The sequence below is a fragment of the Styela clava genome, chromosome 10 (assembly GCF_964204865.1).
Source record: "Styela clava chromosome 10, kaStyClav1.hap1.2, whole genome shotgun sequence".
NCBI classification, from domain to species: Eukaryota; Metazoa; Chordata; class Ascidiacea; order Stolidobranchia; family Styelidae; genus Styela; species Styela clava.
The window spans coordinates 12,118,427-12,144,147 of NC_135259.1; the positions used below are offsets into that span (position 1 = coordinate 12,118,427).

General features: G+C 35.9%; 2 protein-coding genes across 2 annotated transcripts; one reads left to right on the plus strand and one right to left on the minus strand.

Annotated features, from left to right (window-relative positions):
* Positions 1-5,034: 5,034 nt before the first annotated feature.
* Positions 5,035-13,183, minus strand: LOC120337858 (ubiquitin carboxyl-terminal hydrolase MINDY-2-like). The gene is made up of 8 exons (XM_039405759.2): positions 12,681-13,183; positions 12,032-12,089; positions 10,436-10,659; positions 8,749-8,851; positions 8,267-8,409; positions 6,815-6,979; positions 5,958-6,025; positions 5,035-5,885 (listed from the first exon to the last, which is right to left on the minus strand). The coding sequence occupies exons 1-8, from the start codon at positions 13,053-13,055 to the stop codon at positions 5,675-5,677; spliced, it is 1,347 nt and encodes a 448-aa protein (XP_039261693.2). The 5' UTR covers positions 13,056-13,183; the 3' UTR covers positions 5,035-5,674.
* A 7,561-nt stretch (positions 13,184-20,744) lies between these two features.
* Positions 20,745-21,662, plus strand: LOC120347876 (uncharacterized). The gene has a single exon (XM_039417991.2). The coding sequence runs from the start codon at positions 20,790-20,792 to the stop codon at positions 21,621-21,623; it is 834 nt and encodes a 277-aa protein (XP_039273925.2). The 5' UTR covers positions 20,745-20,789; the 3' UTR covers positions 21,624-21,662.
* Positions 21,663-25,721: the final 4,059 nt, after the last annotated feature.

Here is a 25,721-nt window from a genome sequence, read left to right on the forward strand (position 1 = left end):
TTTACTTGGAACACATTGTTTTCAATTATTGATTATATGGTAATCCTGAAGTATGTGAACGAAGATGGCAGACACCGAACTTAGTATGTCTACCAGGTTAGGTTTAGGCAAAATTTTCAGGTACAAATACTAAGGGAGTCGCTTGTCTAGTCCCCGAACTAAAATAAGGAAAATTGGAATAAATTATGGCCTAAACCTAACCTGGTAAACATACCAGGTTCAGGTGTCCATCTTGGTTCACATCCTTAGGGAGTACCAAATATACTAGCATATCAGATTTGTAATACCTCTGCAGTTCAGTAATCATCTATAAAATTGTTAAAAGATCAGCAATGGTGCCATTGCCAGGGCACAGCACCTTCCCCTGCAAAGTAGTTGGCAAAGGTGTTGCGAACAGATTGTGCGCTGTGTTGCACGGCCACCACTCCCGGGTATGTCATGCAGCAGTTGAGTGGACACTGTAATATTATCGTCAACTGGTGCAGCCCCAGCAACATCTCTTCTCAAAAAATTGTGTAGGCAGCATGTTGCCTTTATGACAGAGTCGATATTGCTGGGCTTCAATGGTATTGGTCTGTGATAGACTCTCCACTGATTAGCTAAGATGCCAAATGTGCTCTCTACCATTCTTCTTGCCCGCGATAGGCGATAATTAAAGATTCTTTTCTCCTGCGAGAGACCATTGCCAGGAAATGGTCTCATCAGATTTTCTTTCAAGGGAAAGGCTTCATCCCCAATGAATACGAACGGAACAGTAGGTCCATCCGTTACTGGCAATGGCCTGAAAATAAATTTGCCCTATTTAGCCAGAAATACAAAATGAGGTTTAGGTAGGAGGTTTTTCTGCATAAACATGCTTCATTTTTATGGGTTATTACTAAGTTGTTAAAATAATAAGCCTTTATTACTTAGGTGTAAAGAAAAATCATAGCCTGTTTCGTTATAGAAAAAAACATCAGCAGTCATTTTCAAGTCTAGGTGGACTACTAGCTTAAATAACCCACCTTGGTGAGGGTAGACTCAAGGTTCCATTCTGCAGCGACGGCCAAAACATGAGTTCGCAAATATTCCCCCATCGCTTGCTCTGCCATAGGCGCCAATGTCCACCGCAAGAAATTTATAACTGAAAAATATGAATTTCATTGAATTCTTGATGGCACTGTTTGGAATAAATGCCCATGTATAATCCACATAATATTGGGAAATAATTGGTTTCTAATTTATTTAGCCATTCATAGAAAGCAACCACAAGTGGTAAGTTACAAAAATTGTTTACCTATGAATACAAATTAGTGTGATACAAAATCAGGTTTAATATTTACCATGCATCAACAATAGCCAGGAGCACAATGCTATGCGTTTTTTTGTAATTGTAATACAACGATCCAGCATTGCTAGGACATTTAACAACAACATGCTTTCCATCAATAGCGCCCAAACAGTTTGGAAATTGCCATTTTTTGTGAAAAACATCGGCAACCTCAGTCCATTCGGAACAACTTGATGGGCATTTGAGGAAATCCCCTCTCAATGCATCCCATATTGCAGAACATGTTTCTGAGACAATGTTGCTCACAGTTGATATGCCAAGACGATAGCTGTTAGCTATAGTTCTATAGCTATCGCCAGTAGCTAAGAATCTGAAAAAATGAAAGATAAAGTAAAGCAATTGACACATTATGTAATAATAAATAACAAAATATGCTCATGTGTGAATGAATTTATAAATAATAGTCTATCATAAAATGGAAACATATTTTTATATGCGGCCAATGGCAAACACGAGTGCACATTATTATCAGATACAAGCTGATTACTGTGATGTTTATCCCTGGATATACAAATGTTTGTATTTGCTATCTGAATAAGTGTTTCTTAACCTGTTATATCATAGACATAAACTTCTGAATAGCTCATCCATATTTTTGGTTTCACAAAGTGATATAATGAACCGCTTTTGCTAACTTATCAGCTAATGTACCTCAATGTTACTGCAATTCTCTCTTCTGGTGGTATCGGCTTCCTGAATGCTGTAGCTTGTTTACTTATAACAGGCCCAACTAAAGTTATTAAAATTTGAAAGTCTTCGACTGACATGCGGAGGTAGGTCTCAAAATAGCTTCTCCTCTCCAATCTCATCTCTTTCAAAAGCCTGTGGTACTCGCCTGTTAACGTTACAATATTCAGATATTACCCGTTAAGGTACCGGTACCGGTAATCATTCAATATGATATATATTTTCAAACCTCTCAAATACTACTTTTTGCACTAAAATGAGCTGTAGACTATCAGTAGAGGGTACCGTAATACTACAGTACTATGATAAGCACTGTCCAGACTGTCAGAACACCTTTCAGCTTTTTAACTACTGAACTAGATCAAATACCTGAATACTGGAATATGGCACCGGTCTAAAGGGCTACCGTAGTATGGTATGTTAACTGTTAAATCTAGAACCATGTAAGTAGCAAATTCTGTTTATTACAAACGGCTAGAAATACGGTGCAGTCGTATACGTACCGTACCGTACCCAGGTACGGTACCGTACTGGGGTACGGTAGGCCTACCTACTGCTGTACTGTGAAAATACTGCAATACTGGTACCGTACCTCTAGTCTCTCTTCTCTGCAAAATAGGATGCACCCACCACCTTCTTCTTTTGCATCTATTTTTTTTATCCTTGCGTCTTTTCAGCCACAACAGTAATCCCAATTTTTGATGTTTGCTCAAAGCCATCGCCAAACCACAGAACAAAGCACCGGAACTCAACTCAAATCTCAGACAACGCAGCGCGTCAACGCAAAGGAATGTTTCCTCGAGAATTCGTTGCGTTGACGCAGTGCGCCAAAATGATGCGTTAACGCAACAACGCAAGTTTAATTAAACAATTAAAGAATAACGCACTGGTGTGAACAGATGTGAATGGGCCCTTATGTCGTAAATAAATACTAATTTAATTAATATACGTATAAGCTTATTTTGAACGCCAACTCCACAGATTTTCTAATTGCGCTGCGATGTTGGTTTGTTTCACTGGTGTTTCTGTTCATCTATGTTAGGTAGTCCGCATGCATTGCTTGAAAACAATATATTTATTGCGTCATTGTGATAAGATTGTAACCATTTCCTGTTCCCATGTCTTCTAACGTATTTCTCCGCGTGAGATAATGTGTATTTTTAGCACAACAAACTTTGTCAAATGAAATTAAAACACTTTTGACTAATATATGTAAGATTATTAGCCAGATAAGCATAAAATATCGATAATTTTTCATTTGGTATTTGCTAAATTGTAAATATGGCTAAACCAATGTACAAGGTGTCTTAAAAGTAAGTATACACTTTGAATTTAAATTTGTACTTATCATAGAGCGTTCACTACTTCAAAAAATATAGTATGGATAAATAGTAAAATTAAGGTATTATTTGCATTTTTCAACAACCCACAGAATGACCGCAAGGAATGAGGTGCAATATTGCTGTTTGCCAAGAAGCATATAAATCAGTAAGGCAAACCCAGCGCCTCTTTACCAAGAGATCTAGAATTAATTCGGCTCCTACCCGACGAACAACTTATGCAATTCATCGTAAATTTATGGAAACTGGATCTGTAGTTGATGCACAAAGATCAGAAAGACCAAGGAGCGGACGCTCCGAAGAAAACATTCAGAGCCGAATTCTCATCCAAATCCTCTGTTAAAGAGGCGATGAGTTTGCTTTATGGATTTACGGTATATGCTTCTTGCCAAACAGCAATTTCGCACTCATTTCTTGGGCTAATCTCCTTGTTATGTGAAAAATGCAATTAATTCCTAAATTTTACTATTTATGCATACTATGTTTTCTGAAGAAGTGAATGCTCTATGATGAGTACCTGAGACCAAATCGAAATCTGAAACCCTGTATAATACGCACTCCTTATTGCGACAGCAAAACTAGGCCTCGAAAGTGTGCGTTATATACGAAGAAATGTGGTGGCTGTGCTTTTGGTGAAACCACCCAACTGTATACCTGATGAGTAGAATAGGATTTACGTTCTTCCCGGGGGAGAGGGAAGACGGCTTGAACATATGGCGAACCACGGCCTCTCGTCCGGTTACCACTCCCCGTCGGGCATGGGATTGGTTAGTTATTTGTTTTCGGGAGCATGGACTTGATGAAGGAGGAAGCCGTAACCGACCAGCGGTTACGTGAACCACCCTACGGCAACGAGGATTCCAGCAATCCTCTCGCACATAACCATCCCTGCAGGGGATTAGAACCTGGTGGCGAGCGTATTCCTAACGCTTAGCACGATGAGCCACAGCGCCCGCCGCGTCATATAATAACTAGTAGTTGAGAACTTTAAACATAAATTTGATTAAATTATTGTATGGTAATGTTCGATAAAAAAAAGTTTTAGCTTGTAGATTCATCAACTACATTTGGCTTATGAAACTTGCTATTTCTTCGAGTTCCAACTATTAGGAAATACTTCAAATGACTATACAATGGTTTTTTTTCCCAAATCGAATAAAAATTGGATTTATGATCAGAGGCCCACCTAAAAGCTCATGTTGACTATACTTAAATCCCCGGTTTTATATTACGGTAGCTTTGGAACTGTTATGTGTAACCCATCGAATATTTGATCTTGAAACAGCTATTTTTTCCTCCCGAATGTCTTGGCCTAATAGGAATTATTTTAGAGGTCTGTCGACATAGTTGACTTTGTAGTATTGCTTTTGTGCAATGTAGTTGTTGGTATGTGGGCGCGTACTATTACGGGTTTTTTTGTGCAATGTGGTTGTTGGTATGTGGGCGCGTACTTTTTAGTTTTTCTATAGTTATGCTCCCTCCCCGTATCTCCGCATATGTTTACCCTTGTGTTGTTTCAGAATTGATTCATGTCAGAATACCGGAATAGGATTGATAATCGACGTCCACTCACAAGCAACGTCCCTCTCAAGAGTAACTATTTGAATGCAAACACTACTCAATAGTAAAGATATAAAACTTATGCTGAGATATACTAGGAATTCGGCTCAAACCATATTTACAGTCACAAAATTTAATATAATATATTAAGAGCATAAACACAGGATCATATACTTCAACATTCAAACTAACATGAAAAAAAACTTCGTAATAATCCCAATATTTATAATGGTATACCAATTCACACCAAGAGCCAAGGAGAACAATAATACTGCTTTGGGGATTTTGAAGAATCCTGGGAGCCATGTATTTCAACATAGAGCATCTGGGAAACTATATCACATGATCATAAATGATTTACAAACTAGCGTGACATAGGCTAAGACTATAGAGCGTCTAGCAAGCTTCTTTTACATTCATATGTCATGCATTGACATTTTCTTGGTTTCCGTTTGCTTGCGACATCCAGTTCCATTAAAGCAGTCAGATTACAAAATTGACAGATGTGAGCCTTCCATATTACAGAAAGAACTGCTTTTGTAAATCACTATTGTCCTTCTTAAAAAATAAACAGGTTAAAAAGAATCTCATACTACCGAAATTCAAACCAAAAATGTAGATCCTACTGCTTTACAGAAAGTCTCAATTGTGGTAATACATTTTATAACATTTGAACAACATACTACACTATATGGTATGGTACTATTAGTTGAAAAATACCCGGTCCCGTCATTGAGGAGACTTGATATGACAAATGCTATAAAATGATGCAATTCTTATTATTAGAGTTTTCATTGACATGTGTGGAGTGCGGTGCACTCGTAGGACGAGCTGGTCGATGGTCAGTGCCCCTACTGGGTGATACTTGGGCCGTCTGAGGTCTCGGCTGAACTGCATGAGCAGAACCAGATGGACTTTGCTGCTGTGCCCTCAGCTCTTCATTATGTAGTTGCAATGCGATTTCGTAACTGAATTTAAAATAAAATTTAAATGAATATTTTAAGCGATTATTCAATTCAAGCATAAAAAATTACACATACTCTGATTTTTGTGGAGCTGAAGCAGTTTCTGGCATGTCTTGTTGCATACTCAAAGCAATCTGCAAATCCTGAAATAAATACTTTCCATTAATGAAAATTGATGTGGAAATTTATCATTAAAACATCTCAAGAAATATAACAACTAGAGGAGAGCTAACATGAAAACTTTTGATAGAAATAAGAGAGAGAGAAACAGTCAAAGAAATAGAGAAGGCGCATTAGGTGCTAAGCATTAGGTATACTATCGCCACGACCCAGGTTGGCAGGTTCGAATCCCATGCGGAGTAAATTAAGTGCGAGAGTTCTGAATAACCCTTAAATTTTCATTGCTCATTGTAAACCAGTTCATACAGATTTCAAATATCTAAAATGCTAAAATGAAATATGTCATGCTGCACACTAACACAAATATATATGAATTTGTGTATATCTTGAATCACTTAAGATAGGTATCTTTACTCTTGCTACAGCATCCTTGCATTATATGCATACGGATCCGCCGGCACAAAAGCATAGAAGTAGTTAGTCTGGCAGAAACCAAATCATTAGCACATGAAATATGTCGTTGTTGATTTATATTGTTTAAACAAAAGAGCGATAAATGCTATAGGAATTTTTGAATCATTCATTTTAGATATTAATAAAGGTAAGCATATTTAAATGGCGATGTCATTCAATGGTAAAATTACATTGAAAAGTGGGGAATGGAATGGATATTTTCAAGCATGCAAAAAAAATCACTAAAACCAAAAACAACATAAATAAAGGTTTCTTTTATTTCTCTCAAACTTGGATTATACATAACACCAAAGTTATTGATCATCATAAAATTTTCCCTACTTATGACTTTAACTCACATAATCTGTATTTTGCGGACTGTTTGAAGTTTCAGTTTTAGGTGGAGAATTTAAGAAGTTGCCATCTACAAAATTTGAGTCACCGTGGACACCAGATAAAGTTTCCCAAACAACATTGGATTCTTGCAAAAATCCAAAATCAGTAATTAGAGTAAATAGTTCGTCCTGAAAAAAATATAAAATATAAAAATATGCATAACAACGATGAAGTTAACATTTACTGTTTATGTCACATGAATACCATGAGCATTGATGAAGACAAAATTCCACACCCAATTTTTTTTTTAGTTTAGATTAGGGGCGTAGCCAGGATATTCAAAAGGGGGGTTTTAAGAATAGGAATAAAAAATTGCTGTGCAACGTCTTCTAAAACAGACGCCACAATCACGGTACTCATAACAATCGTAGGTGCTCCCGACGTATGCGAACCAAGATGGCGGACATCGGAACGTAACATGGGTAACAGGTTAGGGTTAGGTGATAATTTTTTTCCAATTTTCCTTATTTTAGTCCTAATATCAGTTCGAAGACTAGCCAAGAGCCTCCCGTACTATTTATACCTGAAAAATTATGGCCTAAACCTAACCTAGTACACATATTACATTCCGATGTCCGCCATCTTGGTTCGCATACTTCGGGAGCCCCCAATCGTAAATAAATGCAACTCTTTACCCCAGTGATCCTAAAGCATATTGATGCCGCATACCACATACCGGTAACTATTTTAGTCATGGGCATGTGACACTGAATCGATAGAAAAACATGAAATAGAATAAACTCAATAGAAAATTCACATAAAACCGAGAAACCACAGACAACAATATTATTCCGCAGCATTTTGACTGATAATTACTGTTTTCTTATATAAGAATTGCAAACCCATTGGATCTTAGATTTTACATACCACTGAATTCAATGGAAAAAAATTATGCAAATTCTCGTGAAACCACAATCACAAACAACAATATTATTAGGTATAATACAAAATTTCGTGATTACAGTTCTAACCAAGTATTCTGAATCAATACTGAGTTTCAAATAGAAATATCGGAGCTCCAAAAGTGTATGTACCACTGTAACTAATGGAGGTAACTAATTTTGTTCGCCTAATCCACATCAAGTCGTATAAAGGGACTGAAACCTATGGGCAGGGGGTATATTCACTTAGCTAACACAGACAGTCTCTGAACTCCTAATAGAACTAAAATAAGGAATACATACTACTACGGAAGTACCAAAATTGCAATATCACTCGTTTAAGTCAACCATTTGCATTAGCATTAGGCTACCAAGATTCCAAAAATATCACCCTTTGACCATAAATTCATTTAATCTACTTTCGTTATGCTAACAGTAAGTCTTTTTTAACCCATGTTGGAAAACGCAGCATATAAAACAACTATTTACCAGTACAAAGCCAGGCAAAAGAGTTAGCAAAACAAAATATCATACCTTGTGTCTGTATAATGTAGAAAAATGATTGTTCCGAAATAGAACTGCAAGATCTCCGGAATTCATTTGTTCACAGAGAGATACAATGCCGTGGCAGGTAATTTGAGAAGCAGAAGACTCAAGGAATTGCTGTGCAATCAAACCTGTGAATAAAATTTTCATCATTTGAAAATGGCTACCATTTTTGATAAAAAAATAGAGTACACTTGTAATGCAGCAAATTTTTTATTTAGTCTCAAGTTCTAAAATCTTCTAGATATATACATGCATATATACAAACTATCTTGTTTTAGCCAGCATGATGAAGTATGAGAATAGATACTGGTAAGTAAAGAATATTAAATACAACTTTCTCAATAAATCATAAAATTATTTTCTGTTATTGACATGCATTTTGTGGGGCCTGTTTTCAGCAAAACTCTCCTCTGAAAGTTTTTTTATAATAACTGTGCACTAGGTATATATAGAAATTAAGAGCCTACCTTTTTCAACTGTAGTTTCATTTTCGCTTGATAAACAATTCACAATTTTTTCAACTATTTGGTTGTAGCTGTTGTTCCCTATAATATCACATGCTCGAGAATCCTGGATAAAACAAATTGCTCTTAAAATAAATAAGACATACATTTATAAATATAAGAAAATAATTTGCCTGGTGAATGCAGAAAATTAACATTGGATTAAAATTACAAATTGGGGAAAAAAAAACAATTCATATTTTGAAACTCCCCGAGATTAAGAGTCCCTATTTCAGACGTCCGATTGTGGAAATCAAAGTCAAGAATTCAGGCGAAAACTAAAAAAGCATCGAGATTCGAGGGACTTGGAATTCTCATCAGATAACCGATGTATTAATATTAGGAATGGGCCGGGATTCGGATCCGGACTCCGATTCGAATCCAGGCATTTTTTGGTTTCGGATTCGATTTCGAGTCTACATCGTTTTTACAGAGTCTATAATCAATACTGTTTTTACTAATTTACGCCTATGTTTGTACTTTTACCTCTATAAATCTTACAACATACCTTAATTAATTAAAATTCAAGGTTAAATATGTAACAATATCACTCATGTGTATTATAAACACTCCTAATAAAAACGACGACCGATATCCAAATATTATAACGCACATTAAAAACTATTGATAGCCTATACCAATGATGCGCCAGTCACCTTCAAACTATCTATCCTCTTTGGTATACATGTGGTACACAAGAAAATATGTGTTAGCGCGATTCGAGTTTTCGATTCACGTAAATAAATATGAAACATGCGCAGGATCAACCCAAGGGGGAATCTCATCAATACCTCTTTTAAATCGAGTTTATTATGTGCAATCCTTTCTCTAAAAAGGGAGCAATGGAAAGCATGGAGCGTTTTAGAACGTTTTCTTGAACTACTAAATTGCAAGCATTGTATTGACGACGAGTGGCATCTCTCTACCATTTGCACACGCGACATAGTAAATTTAAGGCTAGAAATATCTGGAATTATGGGAAATCAATGTAGTCAAAAGTTTTGATTTTTCATATTGACATGTAGTAAGAATTTCTAAATAGCCGCCCGGAATTGAAGCAAGGTGGTGGGCTGGAGATCCAGTTCACAGCCAAGGCGCACATTGACCCACGTTTACGTTTGTATTATCGCCGCCAAAAAAGAAGTAAAATATATTTTTAAATTGATCCAACAGCTATCTGTGGAACCATTGGACAAAAAATATGAGCTACGACGTATGTTTGTGAGCGCGCAATGCTGTAGTATGGTCAAAAACGTGTTTTTCTACTTTTACATTGTGACATCACGGACTCGGAGGATTCGACTCAAGTGCTTGACCTATTAATCGGATTCGTCGAATCTCTGTAATGCCGGACTCGTCCCATCCCTAATTAATATGCGATATTCTCTGGGTTCGAAACTGGGGTCAGAATCAAAATTTCCTTCACACTGGCATCAGAGCCAAATCGAGAGTTGGGATTGTTACTTAAATGGGTGTAAATAGTTGGGTGTAAATTGTCAACTACATCTGACAAAAATCAATGATTTAATTAAATATGATGATTCAAAATCATAATGGTAAATCTCGTACACATTGAAGTAGACATGTATTCAAGTTTTTGAAACTTTATAAAGAATATTAGAGAAGAAAACAAAACAAATAACAGTACTACCTGGGGATCAACTAGCCATCCATGATATAATGGTATTCGCAATAGATCAAAAACAGTTAATTCAGGTGTATATTCAAATGATGCAACAGTTGAAAATTTCACATTAACGTCTAATCCTGTTTGAAGATTTGGAAATACAGACATTGCATCTGAGACATTCTGCTCATAATTTAATCGTTCTTCATCTGGTAATTCTCTTGGCATATTTTCCCATATCACATCAGCTGAAATAATGAAAGATTATAAGCTGATTATTAAAGAAAGTAATAGTATAAAAACTATTTGTACTATATAGGTTACCATTAAAACCTAAGAGCAAATTCTGATGTGGGAATTTTTGTCATATTAATACAAGGTCACTCACACTCATTCAGAAATAAAAGAGACCAATCTGTGGGAGAAGTTACGGGAAACCACTGAGGTGCCAAATGTTATTTATAACCAAAATTTGCATCAATAAAATGGCAAATAGGGTACTTTACAGTGAGCCTATTAAAAAAAAAAATAAATAAATGTCTGTGGCAATCATGAAGCGATTGAACATAGTAATAGTAAACCGTATAAAAGTAGCTAAAAAACTCACATCCAAAATAATTTTAACTCGGTTAACGATTATATTCTTTTTCAGTGTACATTATCTGTAAATGATTTTTTTTCTGTGAAACTACAATATAAAATGGTACAAAAAACTCGCGACTTTGAGAAAAATTGATTCGACAGGCAGGGCCCATCACTAAACCTTGTAACATACTTGTGCCAATTTGTTTTTCAAAAAGTCAACAACAACATAATGATAATCAAATATATAATATGAATAACATAATTTATTACAGGAGAACACATGAATCAATCCTTTCACTCAAATTGGCTAACATATTTGTCATTAAAAATCGAAGTCACATTGAAGGAGGTCTCGCAGTTCAGAAATGATATTTAACAAGTTTACAAATGTTTAAGTCCATTTTTCACAGATAGTTTTGTTCGTTGTTTTTTCTTCATAATAACATCTAAATTTATTCTCATCAATTATCAAAATATTCTTAGTATTTGACATTGCATTATTAAAATGAAAAATACCGTTTTCAATACCACATCGTTTTTATAAACACAATAATGAGTGTGAGTGTGTGACTAATACTTAGAGGTTCACCATTCAATTAATCATGGCAATTGAAATATTCTAAATAGCTAAACGCACATCATGAACTGTGACACATTGAGCATTATATCATCAATAAGACTTATTCACAAATATTACTATCATCACTAAAACATAAGGCTGAAACTGTAACAATGGAGTCTTTATTACCAAAGCAATTGTTTATTGGAAGTGATTGTTTTCTGCCATTCCTATAGGATTGTATTTAACAGAAATAAATTTGCATTGATTCACCAAAGCCCAAAAACGATAAAATATGTTATTATTACAAAATTTACCAAAATATATACCATTAAATTGACGGAACTGGAAGCAAACAACTTTCAGACTTTTATCTAATTATAGAGGCGGATTCATTATTATATCAAGATCTCCTCTTATAAAATTAATTGATAAATCATTTACGATAATCAATATTTAAAAATATCAGAACTCACCAACATGCGCAGTTATTTGGTTAGAAGTCATGATTTCGACATCGCTTCCAAGTGTTACCTGAAAAATAATCATTTCGAAATTTAAATTACTTACTTATAAAATTGCAACTTCTGCTTAAAGTTCAAAAAGAATTACAATCATAGGACACCAAAGATGTTATCAATTGGGATCAAGATGTCATGCATCTGAAACGAATACTCGGTAACTATTTTATTAGGCTTTTCTCTCCCTCAAAAAATACGAATAAATTTAATCCTAAAAGTCATATGCTAAACAAGTGGTGTCTTGAACAACTGTTAAAACACAAATTGAGGTATTCAAAACAAGAGGTTAACATTTTTGTACTTCCCATCAATCACACATTTACATATCAAGCATTGCTGGCAGAAATCTGCTAAAAAGGATACTTCTGCAGTGTGTGTACCAGGTTAGGATTAGACCATAATTCTATTCCGATTTTTTTTATTTTAGTTCTACTCATGTTCGGGGACTGTCTGTGTTAGCCAAGTGAATATACAGATATACCACCTGCCGATAAGTTTCAGTCCCTTTACACAACTTGATGTAAAGTGGGCGAACAAAATTAGTTACCTCCATATTGGTATACACACTTTTGTAGCGCCAAAACGTTCAGAAAAATATTATTACCTTTCTTGATAACAATAGTACGTTAAATATTGCAAGTAAAGGACAAGGTCCATTCTCATTCTGTGTCACAATGGGAGTTCTTTCATTTCTCCAACTAATCCATTTTACATGATACAGACTTTGCATATCATCTTTTTTAGCTGCAATCGAACTACTATTCATATTATCGATAGCGTCTGTTTCAGCAGTAACTTGTTCAGCTGTTGAACTACGATTTACATCATTATTTTCATCGGTGATAGCATCTGCTTCAACAGTAACTTGTTGCGTGTGTTCGCTAGTTGTTGGCTCTGAGCTTCTATTATCGGCATCTTCAAAAACTCGTTTAACAACAGTCTCTCCATTACTTTGATCAGTAAATGTTTTTTCCTCCATGATAATTTATATATTATTCAGTACAACATTGATTTTTTCAAATCAAAGATGAAGATTTTCATCAATTTAAATATTCACCAATGTACAATATATATAACAGTATATATACTGATATATATAACAGTATAACTAACACTTGAACATTTACATTAAACGCTTCAATATTTGATATATTTTTACTATAAATTCAGAAATTATATCTATAAAAACAAATAACTAAGTTTATGTACAAAATACATCAAATTTCAAAACTTTGGTATAGCATATAAATTGAAAATGAGTTTCCATATTAAAATTTTACCTCTATGTATGAAACACATACAACATTTCAAATTTTGTCAAAATAAAACAACGATGGATAAAATTGCTTATTTGCTAGGCTTATATAGCCCAGCAGTATAAACAAAATTAATAATGTAGTATGATAATAGGTAGAACATTCATTCAAAACTTAAATTTCTGGTAACGGTAAGCTACCGTAGTAATTCCGCAATGCCTATTACTATCTTACTTAACGGTACAAACTGACAAAGCTGAAACTACTAAACTAACATACCATTCAGTCAGCCACGTACTGAAATAACTCGCAAAAACTATCACCACAACAGCATGCTAGACAAATCTACATTAATCGCTATCACCACATCCTAGGTTTCAGATTATTAGGATTGTCTTTTTACTAATTACGAGAACAAGATTTAAGGAAGAGAAATTCATTGCGGCCTGGTGGAAAAAAAATCCTTGCTTTTTTGCTGAAATGAATTGCGGAGCCAATATAGAAATATTGTTATTCAATTATATTTTAGGTCAATTAAAGTGTCATTTTTTTGTTTGGAAAACTTCACACTCACATTGGACCGGTATGTTAGTCGTTGCATTGGACAATGACTTATTGACGTGAAATAACTTTGCTGTTTTCTACCATTGCAGTGAAATATTCAATAATTAGAGAATAAATATGCAAAAACAAATATATAACTTATATTGAAAGCAGAACTGTTCCATAGCGCCCATTCTTCAAATAATCATTAAGTTGCTTCCATCATTTAGTTGGTTTTTATTGGACACGAAATGGACATAACGATCGTTTCAATATTATGTTGTTGTTGTTGTTGTTCTTGTTCTTTGACACGTTTTTAAAAAGTCGCTTTTCTCTTCGAATACTGGACCAATTGCTTTGAAATTTTCAGTGGTTAAAAATTTTTTCGCTAGAAGGCTATCACTTTTATTTATTTCAAAATTTTGCGTGAATTCTATGAAATTTGATATTTCGTCTAAAATTTTGCTGTATTATTTTTTATCCATGGGAACACGGATTTTAGTCAGTGTCATGACTGGCTGTACGTTTTGATTCTGCAAAATTCTTGCTACTGGAAATTCAGAACTTTTTTGAGGGTACCGGTAGCGTCAAAGGTACCGGTAAGGACTGATTCGCTCTGGTCTAACGTGTCCATATATTTGTGCGTAGCTCTCTTGTAATTATTTGTTATCACAAATACGTTGTATGTATGCCAGGATTCTCCAGATGTCTTCAAGTAGAGACACCTGCAACGCTGGTACCGCCAACAATATGGGTCTACTTCACAGAGCTAGTCCAGCGCCCCTTTTTTCAGTCATGTAATGACTGTTAGTGTCGAGTGATTAAACATTTTTTTAGTTTAGTCTGTATGAGTTTGCTTGGTTAGTTTAATCAGAGCCATTATATAATGGCTCTGGTTTAATGAATCCGACGGGGACATTGTTTTATATTTCTGTATTCAATCTTACATTTGCTATTAAACGCTGCATTGGATTTAGGTTATGTTTTACGAAAAAAGGGGATACCTTTGTGATTCAAGAATTCATTTATATTGTTGAGGATAAGATAGCGTCATCGTACTTGGTTCTCCCAAATTCAAGTCCTGCATCTGACTTTGATGCATCGTCTAAAATTTGATATTATTATTAGAATGTTTTGGTTCACCAAAGCAACTAAACAAAACACGTGTAGCCTATTTTTCTTGGTCGGTGAGTAAGCGCGCAAAGTTTCGTGATGTTCAGCCAAGATTTTGCTGATTTTCTAGCAGTCGCTTTTCGCGTTTGAGTCTTTTATAGACATAGAGACGTTCCAAATGGAATGGCTATACTGTCATGATTGCACAATCAGTTACGCAATGAAAATGTTTCAATGTCAGCGGAAAAGAAAATACGGTCGTAAGGACCGAATCGGGCCGAATGTGGTTTTCTGACACCCCTTCGCTAACGCTAATGACGCACTCTTTGTTCTAGATGAAGATGACGTCATTTAATTCAAGTCCATGATTTGCTAAACAGTTTATATATATGGATGACTAAGTTCTGTTTTCTCCGGATTTTGGCATTGTATATATATATACACATGGACGCAAAGTCAAAAAGGGGTCAGTAATATCATCGATTCTCAAAGTGGGCGATATCGCCCCCAGGCGAAAGAGATAAAGAGGGGGTGAAAATCCGAAGAGGTTGCGACGATTGCGCATTCTCAAAAAGTCAAATTTGGTTAAAATCGCTGATTGTTTTCTTCAGCATGATATTTAGGCCGTGAACATCAGTATTATATCGGTAAAATATATTTCCGGAAATTCCCTCTATCTCCCAGGTATTCCCCTGGACGGTTGGACATGTGGCACACGATGTCGATAAAGGGTTTTTCCTGTCCATAACTGTGTGGTTAAGTATGAAAAACTCGTTATTATGCGACCATCTGAGGGGAGATGCTAAATACATCCGCGACAGATTAAAAACTTTTGTTTAGATGTCGTAAATCGCAAAAAAAAATCGGAGTTTTTGATTGGAAACTATACCAAAGTCACCTGAAGTTGATCAATTTCATTATCCATTTTTAAGTTACCGTCGGTTAGCACTCGACTTCTTTCCGGAATTGTGGTGATGATAGCCTATATAACTAATCAATGTAAAATATTTTTAATAATTTTTTCATCATTCTGAAACAAATTGTACCCTTTGGAAATTTATTGTCGACCTTGGGAATTTTCCAACGGCGATATCTTACAAATAATCAGTATCAATAGTGTTGCAAGAACAGCTCAAATTTCTAAAATCGCAAAAAAAGAATCAAATTTAAATATAATCGGGCAGTTTTCAACATGTACACAGATTGCCTTAGTATTACATTACAGCAGCGTTTCCCAGACTGTGTGCCGCAAGAGATTCTCAGGTGTGTCGCGCTTTTCGTAATTTTAGAAAATACGCTGTTCGTATTACACAAATGCATGCATGCAACGGGCAAGCTTGTGAGACTTGCGTGTACACTGTACACTATCCATTATTAGATAACTAATAATAGTATTGCAGTTACCTTGTCGATGTAGTAATGGTGATTGTCACATTATAATTGTATTGATTGTTATGTTATAATGTGTTTGTAAACAAGACGTCCACCTTCCCCCATGTTGACTAGCGCGCTTAGTTAGGCTAACAGGAGAAGAGCAAGTTTGGATGAGTTTTGGCTATCTGCTTACAAATCCTATTTCATCATTGGTACAAAAATTATCAAAATAATCTTGCCATTTGCATCTTCATGGCTATGTGAACACGGATTTCCTGCTCTGACTGAAATTAAAAACAAAGAAGAGAGCGACTTTCTTGGAATTGACGAAATGTGGGTGTGCTAGGCCGGGGGTCGCAAGACCTTCCACTCTGGGTCGCAAAACTATTTGAACTTGCCATGAATAATAGCCACCGCGATCGTGTATTGTGTTTATAAACTGTCGGGTTTCTTTTAAAGAACTGGATTTTATTTTGCTGTTTGTTTGTCTCCATTTTACTATCCGACCTCGCTAAATTATAGTCCTATTGTCAAATTACTTATTAGCCTATTACATATTCAATTGCAAAAAGGGCTTGTTTTGGAGTATCTTTTGTATTTTTCGTAGAAATATCAATTGCTAGAAATTTTTAAAAAGCTGAAACGAAAAAATATGCCAAAAATCAAAGTCGTTTACTTTAAAGTTTCAATATAACACCTTCAGATATTACTTTCCTAAATATTAATAGTCAAAAATAATCCACTACAATGATTGGAAAAATTTCTTGAAATCATTGCTGAAAAATGTTAATTGCGTTCCACGCGAACATATTCCAAAATAATTCAGGTTTTTCAAAAAAATAAGTATTGGTAATGAATAAAATAAGAACATTATTCAAGGACGACATGGAAAAGGCATTAAGAAATTCAGATTGTACTCGATTCTGTATGTACTCGACAAATACTGGTTCTTATATAAAACCTTACAGATGCAAGAAAGCTAGAAGAAGAAGAAGTATATTTGTTTCAAATTGTGCCTACGTAAACCTATCATTTTAATTTACTGATCAACTATTCATTCAAACAAGTTCTCCATTTCATTTATAAGATGTTTTCAATATCATGCAGTCATGCAAATGACATTTACTATGAACTTATTATAAAGGGACTTTATTTCTGCAGAAGAGTAAAGATATTTACAGCTTTTTTGTAAACTCAGAAAAGATAAAAAGTATAGTGAGTGTGAAGGAATGTTTTATAGTATATATCAAATCAGGGCTGGGGAGTCGGAGCTGGAGCATGGAGCCGTGACATTTTGATGGAGTCGGAGTTGGAGCTGAGCTGGCCATGATAGATGGAGCTGGAGCCAGAGCCGGAGCTGACAGAAATTTCAGCGGCTCCAGCTCCTGACAATAGAATTATTTTTTTTTTTACTTTTCTAATTTTTTAATAATTTCTAGGGTTGAGAAATAATAATTACGCCGATTTTAATTCTATAATTTCTGGCGTCTCCAAACACTTAACAGAACTAAATAGTTGTATAATTACCGGTAATCAAGTTACTATTGTTCTAAAGTAAATAGTGTTGGATTATATCACGGATCTTGGTATTTTTAAACGGCGATAACGATTTGGCAAGATCGCAAAAATATGAATCAAAATTAATTATAATCGGGCAGTTTTCCACACATTTTACGTCCGTAGCTTGTCATTTATGTCAGAGATGCTTTTATTATTTCGTAAGTCGACGCAACATTGAGTTACTTTGAACAGAATAAAAACAATAAGGCAAGTGCTGGTATCGGTAATGGGTTACATTTTTAGCACAATAGAAAATTATTTTCTGACAAGTCGTTTTTTTTTAAATATTATAAACAAAATTATTCGCCAAAGCGCAGGAAAAAGTATAAATTATATTTTCCTAATCTTCCCAATAAAGCAACTTATTTTTCCGACTTGCGAAAGTTTATTGGGGTATCGTAACAAAACGTATGAAAACACCTTATTTAATATATGACCTTGGTTGGATCTAAGCGAGACGTGTGAACATAATAATATTCAAATTTTGATTTCACTTCCATTCGCTCGCGGGATTGGTAAGAATAAACGCTTTGCGGGAAGGTTTTCTAAAAGTTAGTGCGTTTAGTTGTTAATAATAACTTTACATAATTAATAATTTCCCGACGTAACTGGAAATAAATGCGAAAATGGCGACAATATCCACCACGCAACCGTGAAAGAATGCTGTAACGCGCACTGAAAAATGAATATATATACCAAACAATCTTAACAATTCTATTTTGTCGTCTTGAATACACATGACAAAGTGCATAAAATCGTTTGAAGATTTTGCACGGAAACGAAACAAACAAACAGCTTGCGAAAAGTGACTATTACTTTAAAATTTGAAAAAGTATCGGAATACTTTGATTTAGCAATATGGACTGATAAAGTTATTTTGTCGTGAAAAATAGCGGTAATGCATTCTGATATACTGTTTTCTGTGAAACTTTAAGTTTCATGCTTGAGAACTACAAGCAGTCGCGGTCGTTAACGGGGTTGCACACTTAATTCATTTTTTGCTATACAATCAAATTACCATATATATGTATACTAATATTTATTGATGTCGATTAGTGGCCAATGCAACCGGCTATTTTACGATTACCTGATTACAACTCCTCACTGCTTTTCTTTTTCTAATAAATGATATTTACTGGCAAGTGTTAAAAATACTTTTGTAGATAAAAAAAAAACAGACGACTTAAATTTCTCAGAAATATTATTTGCGAATAATTTGATTTCGGCGATCTAAAAAACCTCATTGCCGCTAACGACTACTAGTAAAAAACATAACTATATTGCAAAGATGGGCGTTTTGACTATTTGGGAATCCCTAAATATTATGTAATATTTCCGAATTTAGATCTGAAGTGTCGTATATAAGGTTAGGTCATCGGCTTTCTCAGCTTGGTTATATATAACGAAAAATGGATTCCGAAAAAAATGCGATTTGTTTTCTTGTCTTCGTCTCATAAATTGCACCGCGATATAATGATGCGACGCGGTAGGTCACATGGAGTGTGTTCAGTGGATTTAGTCGAAATCGGGATTGCGCAATAATTGATTGTAGTACAGGTGTGGCTTGCGCAATACATCGGCAATTGTGGACAAGAAAAAAGCGATCGGCCGATCGCTAATTTACCTTTGTGACGTAACTAACAGTAACGACCACGTAGACATGTCTGGGCATGTTCAAGCAATGCTGAAACATGACATGTTGGTTTGCATGCCTAGGTGTCGGAATGGAATGTAGACGATACAATTTCTCGCTTGTAGAAAATGCTTACCTAATCTTAATGCCATTCATGACAATATAATATTTCATTTTAAATAGTATTTAATATTAAATTAGAGAAAATTAATTTGTAAGAATGCAACCCTTGTACCATGGCTTGCAAAAGTAAAAAGTCCGCAGTGTTCAAATATTTCAAAGAGAGTGGAGATAAAAATGCACTAATCTGGAAAATATAATCTTGGAAAGACATCATTTTGATGCATTCGAGTCTGTCAAAAAAGAAGACAGTGAAGACACAAAGAGAGACAGCGATATAAGTAGACAAACCTCTGTCTCAAGCTACTTCACAAGTCAAAAAGTGACCATTTCCATGACTAAAGAAAAATTCCAGAGACATATCATACAGCTGGTGGTGAATAATGCAGCTGCACTTCAACTGTTCTCTTCGAAAGCATTCCTCGGATTAAATGGAGAAATGGCCAAAAAATTGGGAGTATCACTGGAGAGACATGATATAAGAGATATGGTGGTGAAGGAAGCCGAGTGTCAGAAAAGAGCGTTAAAATATATATTACATGGGAAATTTTGTTTTTTGAAAATGGACGCTTGTACTAGACAGAGAACTAATTATTTCGCTATAAATGTTCAATTTGTGGATTATAAAAATGAAATAGCCATCCGTACATTATCAGTACGGGATACACAAGCTCAACACACAAGTGAATTTATTCAAAAATTTGTTGAGGAAGTTCTGAGAGAGTTTGAAATTAGAAAAGAACATATATTAGCGATTGTGACAGATAATGCCTCTAACATGACAAAAACAATAGAGAGACTTAATGCAGATATGATTGGGGACGAGGTTGAACGTGATGATGGGTTGAATGAAGGTGAATCAGATGAAGCTTTAGTTAGTGCTGTAAACAGCATAACAGCTGTTTATACAATTGAGCACATGCGGTGTGCAGTACATACCCTTCAGCTTGCTATTCGTGATGGTTTGAAAGAAAAGCATGTACACACTTTACTAAGTATGCTACGTCAAACCTCATCCATGGCCAGGACGCCTAAAATAGATGCTATATTGAAGCGTAGAACAGGAAAAGGTGCAATAATAGATCAAGCCACTAGGTGGGGTAGCACCTACCTAATGATTCAGCGGCTCTTAGAAATAAAAAACAGTTTAATTGACATGGCCAATCCAGACATAACCTTGACTGATTTGCAATGGCGACAGACACATCAATTAGAAGAATTACTTCGGGAGCCCTATTTAGTCACCAAAAGGTTACAGGCACAAGATTTGACACCAGGGTCTTTTTATAAAGAGTGGAAAAACCTCATTTATAAACTTTCACAATCCAGTAGCATCATTGCAGATGCTATAAAAGCATCTATGCTGCGCAGAGAAAAATGTCTCCTCGATAACCCTGTATTATTAGCGGCTATTTATATTGATCCTATGTACAGGGTTACCCTAAGTGAAGAACAGCTCAATAGAGGAAAGGCAGCGCTATGTGATATAGCTGTCCGAATGCACCGTGGATCACGAGCTACACAATTTGAAGACCAATCACTCTGTGCTAGTGGGCCTTTAAGGAACTCCTCTGATTCTGGTTCCGAATGCGAAATAGATTTTGAAAAACACCTTGACATTGAAGCCAAACGTCGTCGAACAGAGAAAGAAAGTAGAAACTCAAATTCAGATCTATCACCGCTTTCCAAATTCAAAAGAGACTTCTTTTATGCTTTAAATGATGTAGAAAAAATAGATCGCTCATATAAGTTGGATATTCTAAAAGCCATCCCAGAATATCCAGAAATAGTTCAAAATGTGGCATATATGGTGACAGCATTGCCTCCAACCCAAGTTAGTGTGGAAAGATTGTTTTCGGCCTTGCGCATAATTCGTTCGGACCTGCGAGCCTCAATGAAAGAAGATTTAGTAGAAGCGATACTGTTCTTAAGAACAAATTCATTTTAAATGCTCGTATGAATTATGTGATGGCCATTCAATGTTCAATTAGTTTTAATTCACTTTAATTTCAATAACATTTAGTAATATACTGTATTCCCCGGCAAAAAAAGACGATGTCTATTTTTATAGCTATCCAATAAGACGACAGAAAAATTGCTTTTCTGTTGGTCAGTTATGCACTAATATGCGCCATGCGGTAATAATTTTATATGGTTAGAAACAGATCATGTTTGTTCGGTATAATCATACTCACAAAATTAACTATTCATAACAAAAACATGGTAATTTTAAGTTAAAAAGGTAGTGAAAACCATTTTGAATGTTTGTAGGGAATATGACAAATAACAGCTGGCAATACAAAGTCAATTAAATATCATGATTAGCAGACCCTTTGGCGTCTTCGAATACATACGGTAATTAAAACTACTTTTAATAGGCAAGTTGTTATTTTTGAGTGTTCCATTCCATGTACAAAGATTATTGCATTTCACGTTTTCTGTCCTGCATCGACTGTAGTTTATAGAATAGTGCTCAGAGTGCAATTCTATTGTTCAAAAGCAATTTACCAGGTGAAATTTGTGTTACATTCCCATTCACAAATGTGATTTCATTTAAGTATGGCCGTGGTTCGCCATATGTTTAAAACTCTTTGAACCCTGAAAGCTGCTATAGCGGCTTTCCCGAGAAAGTCTTCTGACGCTGAAAGCCGCTTTAGCGGCTTTCGCATCCCGTAAGAGGTATGCAACTTTGAAACCTTATATCTCGCGAACCATTTATTATATTTAGACAAGTTTTACATCGTGTGAAAGATAATCTACAGGACTGTCTGAAAGGGTTTTATCTGCGGCCGAGGATATGATACTGATGCAATGATGACACAATCTGCACTCAAGCTGTGAACGACCAGATGTGCAATTGCGCAATATACCTCACGCAAAAAGTTACGCACGATACGTCGCATGAACGTTATCACGACAATGTCGTCGTCGCCCTTTGCGTCCTTACGCAAACTTGGCGTCAAAATAGTTGATCAATTTTGTTCGCGAACCATTTGAATCGATAGTACAAATTCTGCAATAAAATGAGTTATGCGTATGTTGAGAAAGTCATCCGTATATTCTTCGAAAGGTAATTTTGTGTACTTTTCAAAATCTTACTTATATTGATGATACATTTCTAAAAAATGTGTTAAATATACTCAAAATACAAAAAAATAGTAGATGGGGCTAAAAATAGGCTTACACATCTCATCAAAACATCTCGTGAAAAATAATGCCAGTTAAAAATAAAAGACTAGATAAGCTTTTTCATACATCTTTTATATTACAGACCATCTGATATCTAATGGTTTAGAAGTTATTTTGATTCGAAATTAGGGATATTATAATTTTTTAACGCGTCAAATCGATGCGACGGTGTGGGAGGTCAGGGTGAGAGAGTAGCATCGTTCTGGGGATTCAGAGTTCAAAGAGTTAAGCTCTTTTATCGGTTCCTATATGTAAATCTTTTTTTCACAATATAAAATATATCAACCCAAATGTACGGTTAACACAAATCATGTTTGAGAAAACATCTGCGAAAAATACGCTGATCAGTTGGCCACAGAAATCAAGCAAGCCTAGCTGCCCAATAAGATGCCTCAGGCCAAAAAATGGGGTCTATAACAGCCGGAAAATATAGTAATATAAGATATCCATTGAAACTCACAATATTAAGTGTTAACTTGATTTTTCATGATTCCCTTACCAAGTGTGTGATAAAATCATGAAATAAATAACAGTGAGGCATTGACTTTTTGTGAATGATAAGCTTAGCAGTACTATCAAATACATTATAGTGTGCGGAGCCGGAGCTGGAGCCAGCTCCGGGCTAAAAAAATGAAGCTCCGGAGTTGGGAGTCGAAGCCATAGCTCGAATATACTCTGGCTCTGGAGTTGGAGCTGGAGCCACACTGATTTTAAGCCAGCTCCCCAGCCCTGTATCAAATAGCCTTAATCGTTTTTTCATCTTTTTTTTTCAGATAAAAAAGTTTGCAGAAATACGCAAAAATGCATTCGTGTAGGACTTATATAAAAATGAACAGTTTCACACCTTCATACGTTTTTACTTAATTAATCTTCCCCATGTGACCAGGTAATTTAAAGGATATTAAATACTGTTGATGTTTTATATTTCTGATGTTTTATATCACTTGCTTCAACGCAACCATCGCTGTAGTATAGCTATTCTCAGTGGCGGCGCGTCAATAGGGCCAACCGGGGCAATGCCCCGTTTGTTTTTTCGGTATAATAAAAAATATTCGAAAAATACCTCAATATCGGTTGCACAGACTGTCTAGACTAGCCATATTCTCCCGACATGGTTCATTTTTCGCTCGCAAAGCCTTCGCCGAACGTCGACGGGGCGACTCCGATTTTGCCCCGGTGGCTCATTGTATATCGTATTCTCTCTTTTATCTTCCACTCGCCGCGTTTGTTTTCTGTTTCTTTTACTAAATCATCGGGGCTAGCCCCGAAATTATGACGACACAATGCCGACGTTTCTTAGAACAACGTGTTGACATATTCACGCATTCCTTCTCGTTCGTTGTTTGCTTGAAGAGTTGATAGTTTCCTCGCCTTCGTTTTTGTCGCTTGTTTCGCTATTTGAATCAGTTAGAGACCTTTAGTCCATTTGCTTTCGATTTTCCACATTCCTTTTGAGCTCCTCACTTCTTTCCGGCTTCGCATTTCTTAGCCTTAGACCTCATAATGAATAAGGTTGATGCACTACTTCGCACTCCGTTTTCGCAGCTGCCGCTGGAACAAAAATTAGAGGTACAACGTCTTGGGCCTTATCAACCAAAAAATTGTTCACTGGAACAATCCCATGACGGAGGAAGCGTCGGCGTACATTCTGCGCAGAAACTTGGTATAAAAAACACGAATGGTTATGTTACAGCGAGGACAAAAATGCACTTTTTTGTTTTTATTGCCTACTTTTTGCTACCGCCCGTGACTCACGTTGGTGTAAATTTGGTTTTAGAGATCTTAAACATCTTTCCGAGCGTGCCAGGGATCATCAATCTTCTATGGAGCATCTGGACAATGCAGTAAAATACCGAACATTCGGAACTGTTAATATTGCAGCACAGTTGGATGAAGGACGCGCGGTTTCTATTCGTCGTCACAACCAAAACGTCGAGAAAAACCGCCATGTTCTCGGTCGATTGATAGATGTTTTGAAGTTCATTGGTTGTCACGAGCGATGAACGCGCTGGCTCTTCTAATAGATGGGTATTTTTGGATATGGTGGAATACACCGCATCCCTAGATACAGTATTGAGAGATCATCTTGATGCCGCAACTGTTTCGAAAGGGACATCTAAGGATACCCAAAATGATTTGCTCGACTCAATGTATAAAATTTATTTACAACATTTGGCTCTCGAAATTGATAATTGCCAGTTCCCTTCCAATTCAGCCTGACGAGACAACTGACATCACGTGCGTTTCCCAACTGGCTGTGATTTTTCGGTTTGTGAGAGATGGTAAACCTACCGAGAGATTTCACAGCTTTGTACCAATCGTTGATCGCACGGCTTGCGGGATATCGGCTGTACTGAAAGAAGTGTTACAGCCTTACAACGCGAAGTCAAAATTGATAGCTCAAACTTATGACTAGGCGGCAGTCATGAGTGGGTCGAAACATGGTGTTCAAGTTTATATAAAAGAAGATTTTCCTCATGCGCATTTTTTACATTGTTATGCACACCAATTTAACCTCGTTATTAAAAATATGTGTCTTGATACCCCTCTCGTCCGTATATTTTTTGCAAATGTTTCGGTTTTTTTTTTCATTTTTTTCCGTTTCGCCGAAGCGCTCTGACCTCCTTCGCCAGATATGTAGCCGCCGTCTCCCAGCTTGTGCACCAACACGTTGGAACTTCCAATCACGCGTTGTGCAGGGCGTGTCCGAAATTAGGTCTGAGCTCATTGAGTGTTTCAATGGCATTCAGAGCTCTCCGGTTTGGGACGAACGCTCTGTGAGGGAGGCGGCGTGTCTAAAGCGTCTGCTAGAAGATGGTGTTTTTTCATTTTTTCTCGCTTTTTTCTCCACAATATT

Bases quoted from the DNA above. Each gene is read 5' to 3' on its own strand.
- LOC120337858 (XM_039405759.2), bottom strand. From the start codon at position 13,055: ATGGAGGAAAAAACATTTACTGATCAAAGTAATGGAGAGACTGTTGTT. The intron at 6,980-8,266 runs GTATGATATTTT...TATTTTTTTCAG, and splicing joins CTACATTATACAGACACAAG to GACGAACTATTTACTCTAAT. The intron at 6,026-6,814 runs GTGAGTTAAAGT...TATTTATTTCAG, and splicing joins GTCCGCAAAATACAGATTAT to GATTTGCAGATTGCTTTGAG.
- LOC120347876 (XM_039417991.2), top strand. From the start codon at position 20,790: ATGATTCAGCGGCTCTTAGAAATAAAAAACAGTTTAATTGACATGGCC.